The 20,639-nt window shown below is 40.2% G+C and overlaps 2 protein-coding genes across 2 annotated transcripts in view; one reads left to right on the top strand and one right to left on the bottom strand.

Moving 5' to 3' along the window:
• The window catches only part of DMXL2 (Dmx like 2), a 48,221-nt gene extending 46,473 nt beyond the window's left edge, over positions 1-1,748 (top strand). Inside the window, exon 46 of the mRNA XM_019471315.1 lies at positions 362-1,748. Coding sequence (XP_019326860.1) covers positions 362-571 — 210 coding nt within the window. The 3' untranslated portion in view covers positions 572-1,748. The remainder of the gene's footprint in view (positions 1-361) is intronic.
• Positions 1,749-3,312: 1,564 nt separating this feature from the next.
• GLDN (gliomedin) lies at positions 3,313-20,324 on the bottom strand. Its single transcript, XM_009276480.2, has 9 exons — positions 20,279-20,324; positions 17,937-17,954; positions 16,664-16,771; positions 14,315-14,461; positions 13,496-13,615; positions 8,849-8,929; positions 8,642-8,767; positions 7,908-8,058; positions 3,313-4,467 (listed from the first exon to the last, which is right to left on the bottom strand). The coding sequence occupies exons 1-9, from the start codon at positions 20,319-20,321 to the stop codon at positions 4,008-4,010; spliced, it is 1,254 nt and encodes a 417-aa protein (XP_009274755.1). The 5' UTR covers positions 20,322-20,324; the 3' UTR covers positions 3,313-4,007.
• Positions 20,325-20,639: the final 315 nt, after the last annotated feature.

The raw sequence follows: 20,639 nt of genomic DNA, 5'->3' as shown, positions 1-20,639 counted from the left end.
TTCCAGCTGCTGGAAAGCTGACAATAGGCATCTTGGATAAAAATGCAACCTGTCCATTTCTGCAGCTTTCGGGGGGGGAAGCTGGGAGGGGCACTACTGATCAGGTACCACAGGGCAGCTCCACCCTGCCGAGTAACCAGCTCGTCCGCGTTAAGGTAGCCTTAACGCTGTCTGGCCTTGTGCTTCATCAGGAGCCTCTCAAGACTCTTGGACTTGTTGTAATTGTTGCTAATAGGCAACAAAAAACACCCTTTATCTTTGCTGAATAGGGCTTAGAACAGCCAGGAATCTGAAACATTAGGGAAAAAATACAAATCCTAATTTTAATTTCCTTTTGTCATTTGTCACTCTTTCAATACAGGTGTGGAGACTGACTGGCTATAACTTAATTCATTCATTTAAAAACGAACATGCTAAGCAGTCCATTTTCAGAAATATTGGTGCTGGCGTCACCCAGATCGAAACTGTGCAAGGCAATCGTATCTTCTCCTGTGGAGCAGATGGCACGCTGAAAATGAGGGTTCTTCCCCATGCTTTCAATGTACCTTCAGGCATTTTTGACATTCTGTAGCGTTACGTGAGCTAATCCTGTTTTTATATAATGTCCCTTTCAGTAGCTAAAAACACAGTGACGTGCACTGTGGAAAGGAAGTACTCTGTTTCCTTTCAAAGCAGTTACTGCAGCATTAAGTATTACGGGGAAAAAAGATTAAAAAAAAAAAAAAGACTTTTGCAACAGGTATATTTTGAGTATGCCCATAAGGATCACTGGGGTGGAAATGCATGTACTGTATTGTAAAAGCAAAGACAAACGCAGTACAGTCACCGGTGGGGTTACTGCTCAGTAACCCACAAGCTGCAGTTAGTAAGTGTGTTGTAAAGATTCTGACAGTTGTCAGTCACTCAACAAGCACTGTGGCTCTACAAGTCAGTAAGCATTTCTGGTGTGATTCTGATTATTTTTATTCCCCTTTTTCCCACTAATTGAAGCATGTGCAGAACTTCTCATTGTAAAATAGTTTAGTTTTAATTAAGGGTACTCAGTGTATTCGATTTTTGCAAGAAAGTGTAATGGATGCAAATGCCGTGGAACATGTGCAATCAAGAACGTACTGTGAGACACGTATCATTTTATGCTGAGACTTTTTTCCCCAGTTAGTATTAATACACAGTCGATACTGGAACTTGCACATCAACACATTTTTAAATGCGATGGTTTTTAATTTGCACACTATTTTCCTTTCCTTCTGACAGCTATGTTTTCTATTGGACACCTGCCTTTACTTTAGCAATGTACTGTAAGCACTAAATGTTAGTAGTGAAGACATCCATGATACTAGTCAGCTTTTAGTTTTGAAATTCATTTGTCCAGAAAATACTTCATTAAATGAAGCTGTTAAGAGAATACCAATAGAACATATAATGCCACATTTCAGATGAATGTCAGGCTTTATGTGGCCAGCTAGTAAATAGTGGATAAAACTGGTAATTAAATTATTACCACAGTATATTGTATAAACTATGCAGAGTTCAATATTGTTTGCTTGTAATATAACTAGCTACTGTTGTCAGATGTATTTTTCTGTTGTAAACAAAAACCATGTTCTTAAGAGACTGGAACGGATGTCTGCATATTTAAATGTTAACAAACTGTCTTATTCCTCCAATGAAAATCTTGATGTCTGTGCTGTATTGTAAAATATACCAGAATAAAAAGCACCTTTCTCCAAAGGTGATTTTAAATTGCAGGCTCGGAAGTATGGGAAGTATGGAATGAAAGAAGAGTAAACGTCATTGTTTAGTTTTCCCTTTGTAAGTTAAATAAATTACTTTTATTTCATGGAACAGTCCATTCCAGAACTCTTCCTTATATTTGATTAGATTTAACTAAACCTCCAGTAGATTGACTGGATACTGCCTGAGCTAGCTTTAACTTGACCTCGGACTGTGCTGAGATAAAAAGGATTAGCTGTTTGCATTGTATTTTCAGCTGTCCTAGAAAAACATAAGGTTAACAGAATTTAGTTCTTCATCTCCAACAAAGGCAGCTGTGAGAAACACAGACTGGTTCCGTCACTGAGAAAAGAGGCAGAATTTGTTGTCCCTTCTCCAAGAGGTTGATTTGAGTGGTTCAACAATGGCATTCAGAAATTTAACGTGATTTAAGATAGGCACATGACCTAGAAACTGTCACGTCTGGCTTGAACTGTATTTGCCCAAGCTAAAAGTCTACTTCACTAGTACCATAATTCAATTTTTAAAAAAAACCCCAAAACCCCACAAAAAAAACTTACCAACCAAAAAAACTTACCAACCAAAAAAACCCCCCACATCCCACAAAAATCGGAAGAAGCCCACAAACCGTCACTCTGGACTGTGAAGTTGTGCACTCTTTATAGGTATAGATAGAATTCTTGGTATATGAGTGTTGACGTATGTACTAGTTCAAGGTATTATTATTCTTTTTTCTCCCTCTGCATCTCTCTCCTTGGCATGCGAGGCCTGAATCCTGGCCTCAGCGAAACCAGCAGGTATGCTGAGAAGAGAGGATGCAGCCCAGGGCCAGCCACCACTATCGCGCACCGAAGCTTAGCTGCAGCAGAGGTACTTTCCCAGCACGTTTGCTAGACAAGGATCTGCAGGCACAGACATTCCCAAATTCATCAGTCCCTTTGATGGTGCCTGGATGTCACGCAGGTATCAAACAGCACGGTGCCGTTCAGGCTTTAAGTGATACTTAGCTTCTAAATCATTGGATGAGCTCCGTGAGCTTTACCAATATACACGGGCAGCTTAGAAATTCAGGGAGGTGGGGGGTTTCTGAGAGCGTGACTTTGAATTTAGATACACAAAGCAACAGTAGGGATTTATGTTTCAATGTTAAATTTAGAATTCTGAAACACCAGAACAAAATTAAAATCACAAAGTTCCTGTTATGTCTCACCTCTAGCTCTCAAAAATTTGAATGTGAGTGGGCAATCTCTGAATTACAAGTAACAACAAATTAAGTCACTAAGCACTACGATGAATACATGCATTCCTGCTCCAGCTATTTTACTTTTCTAAGAATAGCAGCAAAAAAGTATACCCTTCATTTTATGATTTCATTTGTATGGATGAACGTGGGGACAATTTTTTTTAGAAGCCTACCTTACTATAATTAAGTATCGTTATAAGCAAGTTATAGTGGTATAGTTTACGTGGCAGTGAGGGGCAAGAAAGAGTCTGCAGCAACACAAGCAACTCAAAACGCTGTTAAAAAGGGTTTAATTTTAATCATAAATTTTACATCTTTTCTTCAATGTTATACCTTGTTACTTTTCTTCCCACGCTCCATTCACTAAACACAATTTCATGTATATTCAATATTTGATAATGCCATTATTCCCATTTTCCTTGTACTCGGGCTGGATTTTGCTTTTGAATATGTAACAGTTGACTGGACTCATCAAATTTGAAGCTTTCTGCTTTTTTTTCTATTTAAACAACTATTTCCATCCCCATTATTTTTAACAGCTGTATATCTTTGTCCAAAAAAAACATTCACAGAGAATCAGTGGAAAGTATTAAGTGAAAATGACAGAGGTATTTGTACACAAAAGTTCATTATTTAGACATTTGTACTAGACCATAATCACTGACTAGAAAATGACTGCAGAAAAGATGATCGCAACTGGAAGTTATAAATAGTCTCTGCTGAGCACATGGCCATGGAATAATCGATGTACATTAGATATAATTATCAGCTGAATAACAGGGGAGAAACAAAAGCAAGTCTGTGCTAACTGTGTGCCAGCTGCAATAGGGAACAGCTAGGACGAGAACGGCCCGTGTAACTGAAGTGTGTTTATACCAAGGTGCCTGATCTCCCTTTTGTGCACACTCACAAGCCACCGTCGGTGAACAGAAAATTATGCCAAGAGAAGAGACCCCCGTGGGTATATCATATAGCTTTAAATATCCATTTAGTCAAACGTGGCTCCCATACCTGCCATTTTAAAATATATTCATCTGCCAAAATGTACAGGGTATACCATTAAGCTCCCATTCTCCCACGTATACAAATTCTTATCTCTTAGACTGTACGAAAGCATAGCGAGAACAGACTGCGAAGACCGTAACTCAAACCTTGCATCAACCTGCTTCTCTTTCAGTAAATCAAAAGCAAAACTTACTGTCGTATCCTTAGTATCGGTAACGTACATAATGCCACACGCTATGAACGCATTACCAGCCTTGGACTTAGGGTATGTAGTATTGATATGCCGAATGACTGAAAATGTTTCTTCATCAATATGTGCTACTATTATATTTTCGTCAGTGCTTGAGGCATATATAATCCAAAGACCCTTCTCGTCCACTGCTACGTTGAAATACGTCTTCGAGTTAGAAAAGAGGTAGTTACGACCGTGATATAAGGCATTTTCAATTAGCAGGGTGCCCAACGATGCTTTATCAAGCCCAAGCCTGAAATGAGATAAAGTAAGTATTCAGTATGTTGTGTTAAAAATTCATTTTTATATACACTGGTTGGCTGAATCAATTCAGAGCGCATTATTACCGACAGAAGCATTGTCAAAAATACTTGAGCTCAAGGACCATTCTGATGTCTTTTAAGATGAAGTACTCCACTCAAAGCACCTTCCAAAACACTAGGAGAAAATTCCAAAGTAATAACTAATCTGAAAGGTGCGCAAGAGCACGAACTCGCTTTGGGAGCTTGCACTTTATTTAGTCTATGAGCTTTATTATCACTAGGATGAAAGAAGCAACTAAAAGGAATGGATATGAAAAAGAATTAGATACCAGGTGAAGGCCCAAACTTGTGAAGTGAAATCTGTACAGAAGTTTGCTTTCTACTAGGTGGGAACTGAAGGGAGAAAATGTGATTGACCAAACCGGCATGAATTCTGGGCAGGTTCACCTAGTCTTAAGAGTTCCTCTTTTGAAAACAGTTCAGATAATGCAGTGATTTGCTCAAGTAAACATCAAAGGAATAAAAATTCTACTTTTGCAGAGCCAAAATTCTGACCTCATGCTGGCCTCCAACAGGACAGCCTGAACGTCTCATCTCTGATGTATAAAATTGTTTTTATTCCTTGAAATTCCTTAATAGGATGATAATCTGAGGACAGCGGCATTGAGCAGCTAAACTGAGTTCCTCTACTAGTTTAAGAGGGTAATCACCTACCATCAGACGCATTGGCAGTTAGCATTAAATCACTGAGTAACGCAGTGCTTTAGCAAAGGCAGAGGGAGTATGCTTTATCCTCTTAAGTAGTGCCTTCTGTAATGAAGCACATTTCGTTGTCTGGCTTCTATCTAACTGTAGCTCCGTTCCTCAAGTAGAGGAAAAACATTACTCAATACAGGAATCTGCTACAGTTACAAAAATTTTCTCAAAAGACAGGCTTAATGACAGGAACATTTCAGATCCAGGAACTTACAATAGAAGGAAAAATACTGGAAGAATAATTTTTGTGTGGAAGAGGCGTTGATAGCGTATACTGGAAAAATCATCCTAAGAAAAGTCAAGAATGACTAGCTAGACGATTCCCCTCAGCTTTTGTAAAACTCCTGTCTGCAGCAACTCCATATTCCAGCAGCATGTATGTGCAATAAAAAAAAAAAAAATTAAAAAAAAAGGATTCAAGGCTGGAGAAGATTTCTGAGAACTGTGTGTGTCAACCCAGTTAATCGTGTTAGTTGCTTCACGTTTGTAAATAACCTCAGGCAAGGGCAAGGGCTAGAAGGACAGCCCTTAGCAGGAATAGTCACAGAGAGATGCAGATTTTCTTCAGGATTTTTTTCTATAAAGAGCCAACAAGATAAAAAGCATCTCAAGATTCATTAGAAATGTGCAAGACCTGCAACACAGAACACCCTCCCAATGTCTTTTCCTCTTTTACGTGAAAACCCTGAAGGGAGCAGAAAAGTGAGGTTTCATTCCTGAGGTTCTCTTCCGCTCCCCCAGTCAAGGACAGTCTCTAGCCTAGAACTCCAAATGGTTCAGAAATTCCTTAATCTTCTGGCACCTTGGGGTAAATGACAAGATACAGTGTAATATTTTCATCAACCGCAGGGAACTCAAGCTACAAACACTTTTCTGATCGCTAAGATGAATGAAGTCAACCAAAAAGAACAGAGGTGGGAAAGCACGTTATGAAACAAAGGAAGAAAGGATGAAGCAATCGTAATGTCAGGAATCTGACCATCATGAGAAAAACCTGCCAAAGGTGAGACAAACGTCGTTTTACCAGCTTTTAAATATGACAGGAAATTCCTTTTAAATGTTTGTTTCAACATCTGCAAAATGAACCAACCAGGTCCTCACCTGTTCCTTCCATTAAATCAATACAAAAACTCCCAGAAGCCTTTCTGTGGCCCAAAATCAAGGACTTCACTGTCACAGAACTCATAGCGCCTCATTCTATCTGTGCTGAAGGTAAATAATCTTAGAGTGAACAACTGAACAGAAAGGCCATCTCGCAGCAACTTCTTAAAGAGGTTTTGAAGATTCCACGAATAGCTTGTGTTCCACTGCACGTGAAGGCATTTCCCGATTAACGGTTCCCAAGCAAAGGTGAGGAACCTCTGTCCTATCACTGCGTATTTCTTAGACAGAGATGGTCTTTTACAGACGTATAAACAAAAAGCCCTAAAGATATTTAAAGGAGGTTGCCAAAAAGTGGGCTTGTCTTTGGCAGAATAAATATTATAGAATCCAAGCAGCTTGCTCACATTCCTTGGCATCCAAATGGATATCGGAAGGCGGCACTCGCACCTGCTTGGGAATAGACATCAAAGTATTGTAATGTTCTTGGCTCAAACATCAGAGTCATGTAAGAGAACTTGAAAGCAGATGCAATCTTTCACTTGCCCTTGGGCTGTCTTTCTTTGGCTCTTCCCACAAGATGAGATTTTGTTTTTGATTTGTATTGTCTGTCTCTGTCCTCAGTACAAACTGAAGAAATAGAGATGCAATTCCCAGTTCCAATTCAGGGAGAGACATTGGGCGAGTTGTAGGAACTTCTTATTAACCAGGAATGAAACAGCGGAGCCACTCCTCCACAATGGAATGTGCAATTCAGCAGGTCGCCATGTCCTCAGCTGGTGCCTTAGGGCATTCCTCCGTACCAGCAGCATTAACTCAACCCCTACCAGCTAAGAACAGTGCTATCCGAGAGCAAAGCACGTGCATCAACCCCAGCAAGAACCTCTGGAAAGCCAAGTTCCACAAGTGGGCTGCAATCGTACAACCACTTATCTGTGTCCTACTGCAGCTGAACCAATTCTTACGCTGATGCAGGTCAATGCACAGCTTATTTTTTTTAAATCAAATCGGAAGAAACTGACCCCCAAATTCCTTAGTCAGTTCCCATTTCTTTCTTGCAATTACAAACACAGCAAAGAATCCAAGTTCAAGAACACCCACAGGAATGTAATGCGTAACAGAAACCCATTGGACCCCAGGATAGCCAAAAGAAAAATCTGTTGTCACCTCTGCACGTGGCATCTTGTTAATCTGGAGGCCCAGTTGTCCTGTCATGTAGTAACTACTCGGGTTAACCACTTAGACGCTGAGCTGAACAATGCTTAAAGAACTCTCAGAGCAGATAATGGACCTGGACTACCCTCCCAGTTCCTCTCCTCCCACGGCATCTGCACACACAGATGGAAGGCCGGTGGCCCACATTCTAGTTACAGATTGGAAAGAATTAGTTGCCCTGTTCTGGAAAGAATTCTGAACCATTCCTCCATTCTTCCTGTTCTAGATAGGACCAAAAAGAAACATAAAATGGTGCAAGGAAAGCGGTCTGCTTTTCTGAGGTTCACCTCTGTCACTCTAACCCGTTGCTCCTCCTTCCACAACATCACTTGCCTTAAGCCAACTATGTTTGACTTACTTCAGAATCACATTGGTTCCTCCCTTTTGATAGTACAGATGATTGTTTTGTACCGCATGACCGCATCCATAAAAGAATCCTGTGATGTTAATGATCCTGTAGCTGTCATTCAGCAAGGCATTGGAATTCTCGTATTCTTTTATAGAGTTTCCTAAACAAAGGGGAAAACATGAAAAAAAGGACTATCGTTTGGTTCATTTAATTTTGAAACCTCTACCCTAAAATTCAGTCTCTACTGAAAGTCCATCTCAATCAAATATCTGACAGACAACAACTGTATTTGTGTTTTCAATAGCGATTCAACTTGCTGGAACCTGATACCAGACATTTTCCTGCACTAAATGTAGCTCATGCAGCACCTGATTCATTTTCACACCTAGCTAAATGAAAAGGCAAAACTAGCTACAATTTAGGGAAGTAAAGCCATAGGAAACTGTTGAAAGAATAAAAAGGCATGAACAACAGGCATTTAAACTCGGATTGGTTAAAAAAACCTAAAATCCTCTAACTATTTTCAAAATCTGAGGTTGACTCTGAAAACGTCTACAGATACTACACGTCTATAACCATATGTATAGTCAAGTATTACACGGGTAATACGGAAAACATTCTGAAAAAGATGTGGGTAAAAACCCCGTCATACTCGATTAGAAATATTAGTTTAGGCTGAAGGAATTAAGAAAGCAATGTTAGCATAACAACTGACTTGTGATCAGTGACTACTACTAGTGTACCTGAAAAATGCATGGTAAGCCAAATCCTTTCATCGCTTGTATTTGCAGGTTCCCGCATCCAAGTTCCAAAGGTTTGCTGTACACTGACAAAGTGAACAGGACTTCCTACAGATGTTATGACACATTCTAGTAGAGAAAAAGCACATGTCCATTATCTGTGACATTAAAACAGTAAGTAGCAGTTAGTCACGCTCTGTAGCAGGTTACCAGCTTTTTTTGAAGGACCAGGGGTTCTGTCTTCAGCTTTTCCAACCAGGGTATCATCATTCGGCACAGCACACGTCTCACCTAGAGTTGAGAGAGAAAGGGTGAAACACGTCATTTTTCTGTATTTGACGTGACAGATGTGCACATCAGTGACGCCACTAGAATAAAGAAGTGACAACTGGGATTTTGTTTTGCCTGGGGAAAAAAGCTTAGGTTGGCCTGGTCAAAAAATGGGATAAAAAAAGACTTGCTCTCACCTCTGCGGAGGAAATGAAGTGTTCAGACTGGTTTGTTTCCTTAAAGTTGTCAGGCTGACAGTCAACTTTGAGGAGTAACTGATTTTGCTCAACAGATTTAATTCCTTAGCTGTGAATTTCTGCGTAGCTGCTTAGAAAGACAGAGTTGCCCCTTTCCTTAGGTAACTTTAGGCAACGGAGACAGCTGGCTGATTTAGCAGTGATATCAAAAAGGCTTTCTTGGGAATGAGCGAAGGCTAAACTCAAAAGCTTCGTGCCCAAATCTACATACACCAGCAGAGGGGGTGTGTTCTGCAGGCAACACTGGAGGTTTTGCTCGTGCTGTTAACGCCCGAGACAGTCATCAAGTACTAACACATACACTGAGCACATAACGCGTAAGAATGCGGGTCAGTCACCCATGCCATTAAAGAAGCAGTATGACAGACTAAGGGAAATTAGACACTATATTCCTTACACACACAGAAATGGTTCACATTAGAAACAAATAAACACCTGGAAACATTTTTCCCCACCCCTCAACAACTGAAAGAGTAACTGGTTGGGTTTTCTCTCAGCATTTACTGTTAAAACAACGCCTGAATGAAATTATTTATGGACCTTTTTCTACAAACCCAGATACCTCTTCTGCCTTTAAAACACCGCAACACATTTCAGTTTGCTCAGAACGAATAACCACAGAGAACAGTTCTCAGCTCTTTGCTGAAGATAGCCTGATTTCACTGTAGCCTTATTTTCTAATTCCATTGTTAACTTTCATCTCCTTACACATTTCACACTGCTTGACATGCAGGCTGCAAATTCTTTTGGACATGGCATTTTCGTTGTTGCCTCCAATATATTTCTGGGATTTACAGGGCTGTGATGAAGTTTAAATGAGAAAGATAGTAAAAATATTAAATAACTATAAAGTAATGCTGAAAGGGTACTGTGACATTCAGGAAGGAAAGGACAGATTATACTGCATTGTTGTTTTCTCCTTTAGGTAATATCCTCTCTTTGTTCATGCAGAAGGAAACCACTCCAAGATAGAGCAAGAACAACACATATTTCTTCCACCCATTTATCTAGGACGTCTGGTGATATGACATTGAAAGTCTGCAAGTGATCGCAGCGTATCTCCAAAACAAGGCACAGTCAATCCAACCGTGGGAAGATGAACGCCTATAGCTAGAATCTAGCAATCCCTCTAGATCCCCTTCCAGTTCGGATCTCAAAATACTCTCAAAATATCTCAAGAAAGGAACCCGCTCAGAGGAAATTATAAGTTGCAATGCGCAAGTTCATTTTCTTGGGCTGAGTCTAATAGATACAGTTAACGGAACGAGCAGTTCCCCGTACAGCAGTTTATCTACGACTATGGAATAGTCAAGGACCAGGTCAGTGTTTGCCGTGAAGCTGAGTGCACTATTTGCACTATTTGCATTTGAGAGTATTTGCAATACTCCCAGAGGACTCTCAGCTGCATTTGCAATGCGCAAGTTCATTTTCTTGGGCTGAGTCTAATAGATACAGTTAACGGAACGAGCAGTTCCCCGTACAGCAGTTTATCTACGACTATGGAATAGTCAAGGACCAGGTCAGTGTTTGCCGTGAAGCTGAGTGCACTATTTGCACTATTTGCATTTGAGAGTATTTGCAATACTCCCAGATGACTCTCAGCTGCACGAAACAGAAAGCAACTAAGATTAAAAAAACAGTTTTCAATCAGAGATTTATGTGAAATTTTCACTGCTTTCTTTCCATCAAAAAAAGATAAATATCCTACTGATTCCTATCATAAAATATTCTGGCTGAGAGTTAATGGAGTTTACAAGACATTAAAACTATTGATTTGGTCTGTCTGGGGAGGGTGGGAAGGATGGAGCGAGGAGTGTGGAGCAGGGATGTTTTGTTTCTTTTAGAATTAGCCAACAGTACCATTGAGAACAAATACACCTGAGCTTCCAACTAATTACTCTCTTCTCTCAAAGAAATAAAGTTTTACCTGATTCAAAATTTAATTTAAAGAAACCATTCTTGTATTCTTATGTAGTAAGTTAATTACAGTTGTAAATCAGCATGTGTATTCTCTTCTTCAAAGGGATATGAATATTTAATTACAAAAGCTGTTTTATTCTTTGAATTTTGGTAATATCATCTCACAGCCTACTGACTCATGAAACGTAAATGCTCATCGAGGAAGATCTCATCTTTGCAGAGTTATTTGAGTATAAGTCCCGTTTGCACACCGGGATTTAAAATCCATCAGAAATCCATCAGACAGCTTATCCTCCAAAGCACTTCAGGCTGTTTCAACACTCGAAAAGAGGCTACCTGAGCAAATGGTCCAATTATTTCTTGTACAACTGTTCCTGCATTTCTGAATCTCAAATAGGGTGAGACTTCTGCTCCAGCCATCTACTTTCCATCGCGAGGAGGCTCTTTGGGCTCTGTTCTGATACTTCAAATAGCCAGAATCTCCTGATTGAGGTTCTTACATGCTACCACAATTACAATTACATGCTATATTAAAAATAAGAGGTGGAAATAATTGATATATGTTCCACTCAGTATTAAATATTCACTGGTTAATAGCATTTATAATAATAATAATAAAAGATTCTTCATCTCAGCAAACTGTGCCGAATGATGGCGACATAAAAACCTATCACCCTATTAGTGGTGAGACATACAAATTGCTCTGCTTGTTTCACACTTAATAACTGCATGAAGGTCTTGTGCTATTCCCTTTCGGTATGCCTATCAAAAAACTACATTCCCAATTACAAAAGAAACCCCGCTTTACCAAACCCTGGGCACAGATAACTCTCCTCTTTTGCAGAAATGTGAAAGATCAGTAACCGAGACACCCTTTGCTATTTTTATAGGATTGCTCTGACCTCCCTGAAAACAGACATCTCAGCTGGGAGGAAAATTCATCCCAGAACTGTAGGGGAAGCAACAGTCACTGAAAGCCGCAACCATCTCGAATACAATACCATCCAGGGGTAAAAGACAAGGACAGCCAGATCCAGTATGGAGATCCAAAACCAAAAGTTTGCTTCCGTTCTCAAGCTGGAGTAAGCTAGAAATCTTGCACCAGCTTCTCTTTGCTTTCCATAATCAGCTAATACCTTGAACCAAAATTTTCCAGTTATCACAATACCACAATGTTTGTAGAACCCATGTTCCTGAGCATCCAAACCACCGGCCCCTCTCATCTTTGTTGTGGTTTAACCTCAGCTGGCAACTGAGCACCACGCAGCCGCTCGCTCACTCCTCGTCGTCCCCCCCCCGGGTGGGATGGGGGAGAGAACTGGAAGAGTAGAAGTGAGAACTAACTTTCTCTGTGTGTGCCCCACACAGCAGAGGCAGTGCTTTACTCTTTAAAAAACACACGTGGGCACATGCAGACACGCACGTGGATTTTATCTGAGGCACAACTTTAATCTATTTGAGAAAAAAAATCTCCTAAAACATGGACAGAAGTTGTGACGGGAAACACTGACACCCGCAATATCAAGTTCAATCCATGAGGATTTACTGCTATCCGGCACACCTGAAAATCATGCCAGAGATATCTCATGGCAAACTCTTAATTATGTCAGCACCCTGATCAGTGACTTAAAAAAAAAAAAAGTGTAGCAGCTGCTACACTTCAGCATACAGTCTACGATCTGGATACTCGTATTTTGCTTCTAACAGTATCTGCTGTGCAATCTGCAGCCACAGTTTGAAGGGAATCTATTCTGTCTTTGATTTTTCCTTTCTGAGCCATATATCCCACCAACACAGCTACAGTAAAGGAAATAAAAAGCACTGATGATCCACCTGTCATTCAGGATATAATAATGATAAATAGCAACGACGGAAAAGAACTCAAGATCACCCTGCTCCAAAACTTACATACTCAAATGGACAGAAAGTCTCAGAATCCTTTTGTATTCCTCCAGCTTTTAAAAGTCTTAGGCTAGTTCAAGCTTGCTTCAGTTCTGCCAATGACCAGGCAATTTCATTTTGTAGAATACAGTGAAATGCAGCCTGGTTAACAGGTGTTATATTTACATGCAAAATTAAAATTCAGCATTTAAAAGCTAAAAATTTCAACTGCATTTCTCTTACTTTCCAAATACACGCCCCATCTAACAAGAAAACACCATGTGTAAATACTTTGCCTGAGCATTAGCATAGCACGACTAAAAGACTACTATTATACTGGAGATAGCTTGCTGCCTTATCCAAATTCTATTTCAGCAAAACACCTGAGCACGCGCTCAGCTTTAAGTTTGTGCAGTTTTACTGATGCCAGCAGAATTGAACACATGCTTACTGTTTTATGAGCCTTGGAGCAATGGGTTTAATCTTGAACCTGTTTATAATACTAAAAAGAACACTGGAAAGAACTAACCTGTGCATTTGCTGCTGTATATGTTCTCCTGAAGCTGTGCTTTACCTTTACGTTTTCCTGGAGGCCCTGGGGGTCCAGGTGGTCCAGGGGGCCCTGGCGGTCCAGGTTCGCCTTTTGCACCTAGGTACAAAGCAGAGTACGATGTCACAGGCCCTGTAGGCAACAGGCAACCTGCAGAGAACAGTACGTGCCCGCATGATGGGCTTTGAGAGATCTCTAAAATAGCCTCTCTCTTCCTAAGAGGTTTCTGTGTACAGAAATATGGTGCAATAAACTCACTGGGATGTTGTTTGTTAGAAGATGAACCATAGAGAACTTCACAAGTTGTAGGACATCAATGCAATTTACCTGTCTGGACTACAGGCACATTAGAGAGTTATAAAGCACTGTTGCCTTTTACTTACTGTATTCTAAGACCTCAATTTCAGAGCCTACAGCGCTGTAATTTTACACAGCTTATATTTGTGGCTGCTTCATATATTCCTGAGTGGAAATCTGCCCCGCATTTTCTATTAGAAAAATAAAACTACACTGCAAGAAAGAGCAGGAGGAGGTCAGCTGTCTGGAAGTGTACTGAAAAGGGTGGAATTCATGTACGCCTCAACCCAAAGCCCAAGCAGAAAAGTTTTTTGTGAAGACTTGCATTAAAAAGAGAACATAATCTCCCGGGCAGAGCAATACTCAAACTTCACTGCGGATAACACGGTTCTGCTGGTTGGTCCTACTCTCGCAGATCACATTCATGCTTCAGAAGCAGAGTATATCTTTTTCTGTCAAGTACACTGTTGCGAGAGAGCTCCTAAGAGCACGTCTTCCTACCTTCTAATAGCACATCATTGTTTGCATCCCCCTTTTCACCCTTTGCTCCTCTTGCGCCTTTTCCTCCTGGCATACCATCCTTGCCAGGTAAACCCATTTCTCCAGGTTCTCCTTTCTGTCCTTGATCACCTTTTGGTCCTGGTACACCTAGAAATAAAAAGCATTTCAGTACCAAGAACACTGCTCCAGTATTAAGCATCAATCAATACATTTTTTTAATACAAAACGTATTCACTCTAGTTGTTTTTTTCACCTGTATTTAACTGGGCAGCTGTAATTTGTTCTGATTTCAAAACAACATTGTAACCTAATATGAAGGGAAATGGTGTACAATCCGTTTGGTGCAAATAATACATTCTTTACCTAGTGGTCTCTGAGTTTTGATCATGGAAGATACAGACCTGGGCCTCAACACTGCCTGGAGAATTTCTGGGTAAGTAGGAATATGAAAGAAAGATGTGAAGTAATATATTTATTTCACATTTGTAAGGCATTAAAGAAAGGCGTTTTCATGGTTCTTCTAGACTATTTCTTGAAGTAATTGCGCACTAACATTACAACACGCATTGCACTTTTAACATTTTCCACTGTCCCAACAGAGCACAGACACAGCACCTGGTAACATTTTCACATGGCTACTATAACCCTCCCTCTACACGTGTTAGAAGCATGATCAGTCCACGTACTTTTTGCGCTTGATCATGTATAAGGTGACATATTTAGCAAGATACTCCTTTGTCCTGTGTGATTTAGTTTTGCAGTAAGGAAAACAATGGTGTGCTTGTACAGCTGACACATCAAAACCTTGCACCCTCTACTTTTGTGGCAGTTAGTATTTCCTTGCTTTAGGAGAGATAACAGTTGTACAAATAGAAATGTCAGTGTTCTTGCAGGCATAGGTTTCAGATAAATTACATTTATTAATACTTGAGAAGAAAACACTTGGTTTTCTACTTACGGTTTTACTATTTAAATTGATTTTGTGAAATCAGAAGCAGAATTACAGTTTTGGGGTGAAATCTGAAATGTGTCTGGCACAATTGCCACCTGCCTCTCTGAAGACTGGTTCTCACTTTCATTTCCAATTTTAAAAACTTGTTGAGGACACTAAAGTGACAGACCGCGTAGTGTCTCAAGATACAGTAGACAGTTGTTCCACTGGTACCTGCCAGCAAGCCCACACGGCTAGGTGCAAAAGCCAGAATAATAAATGGGCCACTATAAATACCAACCTGCTAACATCAGCCTGCCTACTCACTGACATACCCTTCCTCTTCTCTACCCCCTCTCTATTCTACCGTTCTGATGCCCTTTTGTCTCCTTACCCTCCTACCACGCACAACCTGCTGCTTTCTCACTCTGCCTTGAAGGCACCAATTACCCATCAGTGCTTGCACACAGCTATTGTGCATCAGGTAAGTCAGTAGATAAACCAACTACTGCTTTACAACCTCACAGTGGTTTACAGGCTCTGAGCACAGCAACTGCCTACCTGCCACTTCAGCTACTGCGCAGCCATCTGTTGAATCTAGCATGCCACGTCTACTGCTGTTCTCTACGGTCAGCCTTTGCCCTGTCCCATTTCCACACGTGCTGGTGAGCTGGACAGCTGAGAGATGACAGCGCTTCTGCTGCTGGTTCTCTCTGTTCTTAGCAGAAACATGTCACGGTGCAATCAATAAGAGGCCAAATAGTTGCCTCCACCAGCATGGAAAATTGCTTGTGGGCTACACACAGCCTATGGGCTGTTTAGCAGAGCTGCTCTATCTGTAGCAGCTACGTTAAAATAGTGCCTAGAGACCCTACTGCATTACAAAGTTTATCCAAGACTAAAAAAAAAAAAAGTTGCTTTAAGAGTTTCCAGCCTAAATGGACAATATAGAAAAGAAGAAAAATATGGAAATGTACTGCTCCTGCCACAGTAGTTATGAATCTGGAATCAAAACTGTGGTAACACAACTTCCACCCCCAAACTCTGGCTTTCTTTTTTTAAGACATCCGAAGTCAAAGGGCCATTATGTTGGCAGGTTGAGGGAGTGGAAACATTCTTACAACAACAGTATTTACTAGCAAGTTCAGAATACTGAGATTCAATTAAATGCATTCAATAGCTTTAATTTGCAATATTCTATAGTGTACGTATACCATCTTCCTTGCTGTGGAGTAAGTCTGGAGTAATCTACCAAAGCTTAGTGTAAGACAATGAATGCTACAGAACTATGAAACATGCAACTGCTTTGTAAACACTGAAACCCTCCTCCCTGTACAAAGGTCTAAAAGTAACTACATCTGAATATAACAGTAAGAAAGGATTTCTTTTTTAAATGACCACAAAAAAAAAAAATTTACCTATTTTTCCTCTTTTTCCATTTATTCCTGGTTCTCCCTTTTGTCCTGGTGTACCTGGGACTCCATCTGATCCATTGTAGCCAGGCAGTCCATCAAGTCCTGGAGGCCCTGAACAAACCAAACAGCATAACTGAATTTTCACTGTTAAATACAATTTATCCTTAAATCTACTATATTTACATATAGGTTTTTTTTTTATATATATATATATATATTCCTCTGAGGAATTCAGGAAAAAAAAAAAAAAAAAACGAAAAACAAAGACAAACAAAAAAACCCACCCCAAACCAAACCAAACAATACAAACAAAACACACCCACCCACAACAAACAAACAAAAAACCAGGAAACGAAACTTAAAGGTGTTTGTTTGCCCTGGCCTTAGCGTAAGAAAACTGACTGAAACGAATACTGTGCACATTTCGTGTTAAGGCCAGCACAGATCAGCCTTTTGGATTCCACTTCAAGGACAAACACAGCGGAACCCATCCTATTTCTGAATTTGACGGTGACTAGAACATCTTCCACAACCACATAAGCTTTAACGTTGCTTGTGATATTGGCCAGACTAATCTAAGACAAGAAAAGCATTTACCTACTTGTCCAGAATACTGCACTGCCAAACCATGATCGGTTGGTACAGAAGACATCACTCCCTCTTGGCCGCTATTTGAACCCCCAGAAACAAAAAAATACCTGATACTTTTCTGATACAGAGAATTAATCTAAGCAGACCCACAGCTAAAGAAGCACAGAAAGAAACCAAGTTACCCTTCATATAGCCTGGCAACCACATCAGCAAGAGCAGAAAGAGAGATTAAACAAGAAAGGAGGAAAAGTTACAGGAGAGGTGGGAGGGTGGAATCAGTAACCAACATCTTTTAAAGAGATGTTTTTAGTGTTACATTATAATATTGGTTTACTCGGGGCGGGGGGTTTTTTGGGGCTATATATACACTCATCTCTTCAGCTAAATGCTACTTAAACACTCTTAATTCCAACTGTTTTTTATCAAACATGTTTTAGCAAATGTGAAACTATTCTGTCCCCTCCACCAGCAAAGCATAATGTCCAAAACCTCCCCCCTCTCTGAATGGGCACCAGCTGACCTAAATACAAAAATCATAAAGGCAGGCAGTCACTCGACCTCCCTCATTTCTAATTAGCAAAAGGACGACTATTCTATAAAGATACATTTCTACATTTCAACATTTTGTACCAGCAACTGTTTCAATGACCCAAAAAACATTACTGCAATTGTCCAAATGTCTTACCTGGGGGACCCGGGGGGCCTACAAGAAGAACAAGCAAAAGAACACAAGAAAGAAGAAATGGTGAGTTTCACCTAGCAAGAAAACGAAAAGCAATTCCAAATTGAATTGATTAGCATTAGACCAGAACAGTAAAAGGGGAGGAAAGCCCCTCAAATTTCAAAATGAACACTTATGGATTTAACTGCTTTGTATCATAAATAACTATTTGAGCATTAGCAGAAACTCAGGCGTACTGAAAGAGTACCCTTAAAAGCAGTTACATATACGCATACGTTTTGCTTTTTGTCAAACCTTTATCAACTGAAATTTGCAAACAACCACCTCTCCAGCGTAATCTCACCGCCAGGGGCTTAGGTGCCTTTACAATGCCGTGGATGCAAGGCATCTAACAATCATTACATTTCCTTCACATAAGTCTTCTCCAAGATCCCGTTACAGTAGAAGAAGAATAGCTTTACGATACTGATGAATGTCACAATTAAAAATCCTGTTGAAAACACACATTAAAACCACACGCTACCCTTCTCTCTGTTTTACAGATATTTCATTGCAGTTCAGGATTCAGACTATTTAAATGGGGGGGGGGAAGCCTTGTCATTCCCATTAACCGCATCTAAATCACAATCAGGCTTTCCACGTGTAGTTGTTCTCCAGACGGGACCAAGCTCCCCACAGAACCTGGCTGGTGTATTAGAAATCGGACTTGCTTCAGTTATGCCGCAACATGCCATGCAATGAACTCGGTCTCGCGCTCTCTGACTTAGTTCAAGTACAGGGCCTCAATGAGAAGAAAGCATAGCAGGCAAGAGCAAAGCAGGAGTAAACCAGAAAAAGTTTCTGTAACAAGATTTATCTTATGTGATCCCCAATACGCATCGCGGGGGGGAAACAACCCCAAAAACCATAAAAAACAAACCGGAAAAGCAGGCTAGGAGAATACAAAGAAAGGTGGTAGTTGCAATTAAAGAACTGAGTTAGTTCCGTGGACGTTTTTATCCAGCCAACAAAGTACTGTCTCGTTTCAACAAAACTCTCTACAACAGCAAATAACAGTAATTACGAGATTTCCCTAAAGATGTCAATTTTCAGCATTAATTAGAAAGCTTTATGAATAAAGTGAAAACCACTTTATAATACCATTACAGCAATTATCCCTTTTAATCAGTACAGGCAGTAACGTCAGTTAACGTCTTTCTGCCAATTTTCCAGTAAATGACCATTTTTCCCACACTGCAATGTTAGTCCATTAGTGCGTTCAATTACTTCCTCATCTCAAAAACTGAGGATCTTGATTATCCTTGTATAAGCATAAGAGAAATAAGAAAGGTGCTTGAAAAGTAGCAAACGTCACAGCGGCCTACAGCAGAGAAAGCCAGTAACAGAGGCAAAATTTAATAGTGTCAAGCGAGCAAAAAGCTGCAGAAGGCACCAAGTAGCATGAATTCAGAAGTCTGGAGCCCGAGGAAACAAACTTTTGGGTCGTCTGTCGTTCAGCCTCAGTTGCAATTGGAACTGATCTACAATTTCAGAAGCAGTATTTAACATCTGTGTGTACTACAGTAATTCTCATTTATGTTGAAATCAATTGAGCCAAATGGACCTCACAGCCATTTGAAAATACAAACCAGACAGCAAGTGAAGCATTTTCTCAAACTCATAAAAAGTAGCTTATTTCTAATCTTCTCGTTTCCAAAAAGAACGCGTGACTCAGTCTGTTATAGACTTCAAAGCTGGACTGTAGCCCTTAAATTGGCTACGACCTGACAGTCTCTTCATCAATCACACAGAAACTTCTCACACCTTCTCTTGCCCCGGCCATCGGCTGTTCCGACTCCTCACTGGTAACACGTGAAACCCAACGTCCTGTTCCCGTGGCCCGAGGCAGGGGAGGCAAACACGTTGCTCATCTAAGTCCCACTACTCCACAGCAGCTACATCGACAGAAGCAAGTCTCTACACCCTGTACGTTCATCCCACGTTAGCCTTGAAGTGTGGGGACATACACAAAAATACCAAGACTAAACCTCAACTAGTGTTTTAAACACCCAAGTCTGTAAGATTTGATTATGAAAATTACAGGGGAAAGGAATAGCTCCAAGCAACATCAACTGAGCTCCTTAACTTCCACCGTTTATAGTAAGTAGGTATAGATAAGTCCCAAAGTAGCACCTAGTATTTTTTTTTTTAAATAAATAAATAAATAACCCAATTGGTATGTAAATTCTGATAGAGTAAATAGCATAGTTCTTTGACACAGTCATTGACCTCGAGTTCTTTGAACACACTGTAATTCTGTATTCCTGAAGGTAACATAAGGCATAACGCTTAGGCAACGAACATACCTGTTAAGCATATCCCTTTTGTGCTGTTACATAAATCCACCATCACTCGGACCTAATATTGGAAAGAAAGAAAAGTTGAAAACAATGCATGCCACAAAAGTACCTAGTTTGCTTTGCCTACAGAAATAATTCCAAAAACAAAGATAGAACTGTCCACTCCGTGCTTACAAGAATAAACTCTTTAGAACCACCTTAACATTGTGCCACCATCCATCTCTTCAGGCAGCGAGTCCCTCATAAGAATCTGTTCAAGACACCTCATTTTAAACCTCACTGAAAATACAAAGAAAATACTGGGCAGACAACTCCATACATCATCTAGGCGTTAAAGTTCACACATTACTGTAAAACATGTGTGGTT

The sequence above is a fragment of the Aptenodytes forsteri genome, unplaced genomic scaffold (assembly GCF_000699145.1).
Source record: "Aptenodytes forsteri isolate BGI_AS27 unplaced genomic scaffold, ASM69914v1 Scaffold1, whole genome shotgun sequence".
In the NCBI taxonomy this organism is placed as follows: Eukaryota; Metazoa; Chordata; class Aves; order Sphenisciformes; family Spheniscidae; genus Aptenodytes; species Aptenodytes forsteri.
This window is presented reverse-complemented; position numbering and strand designations above follow the sequence as displayed.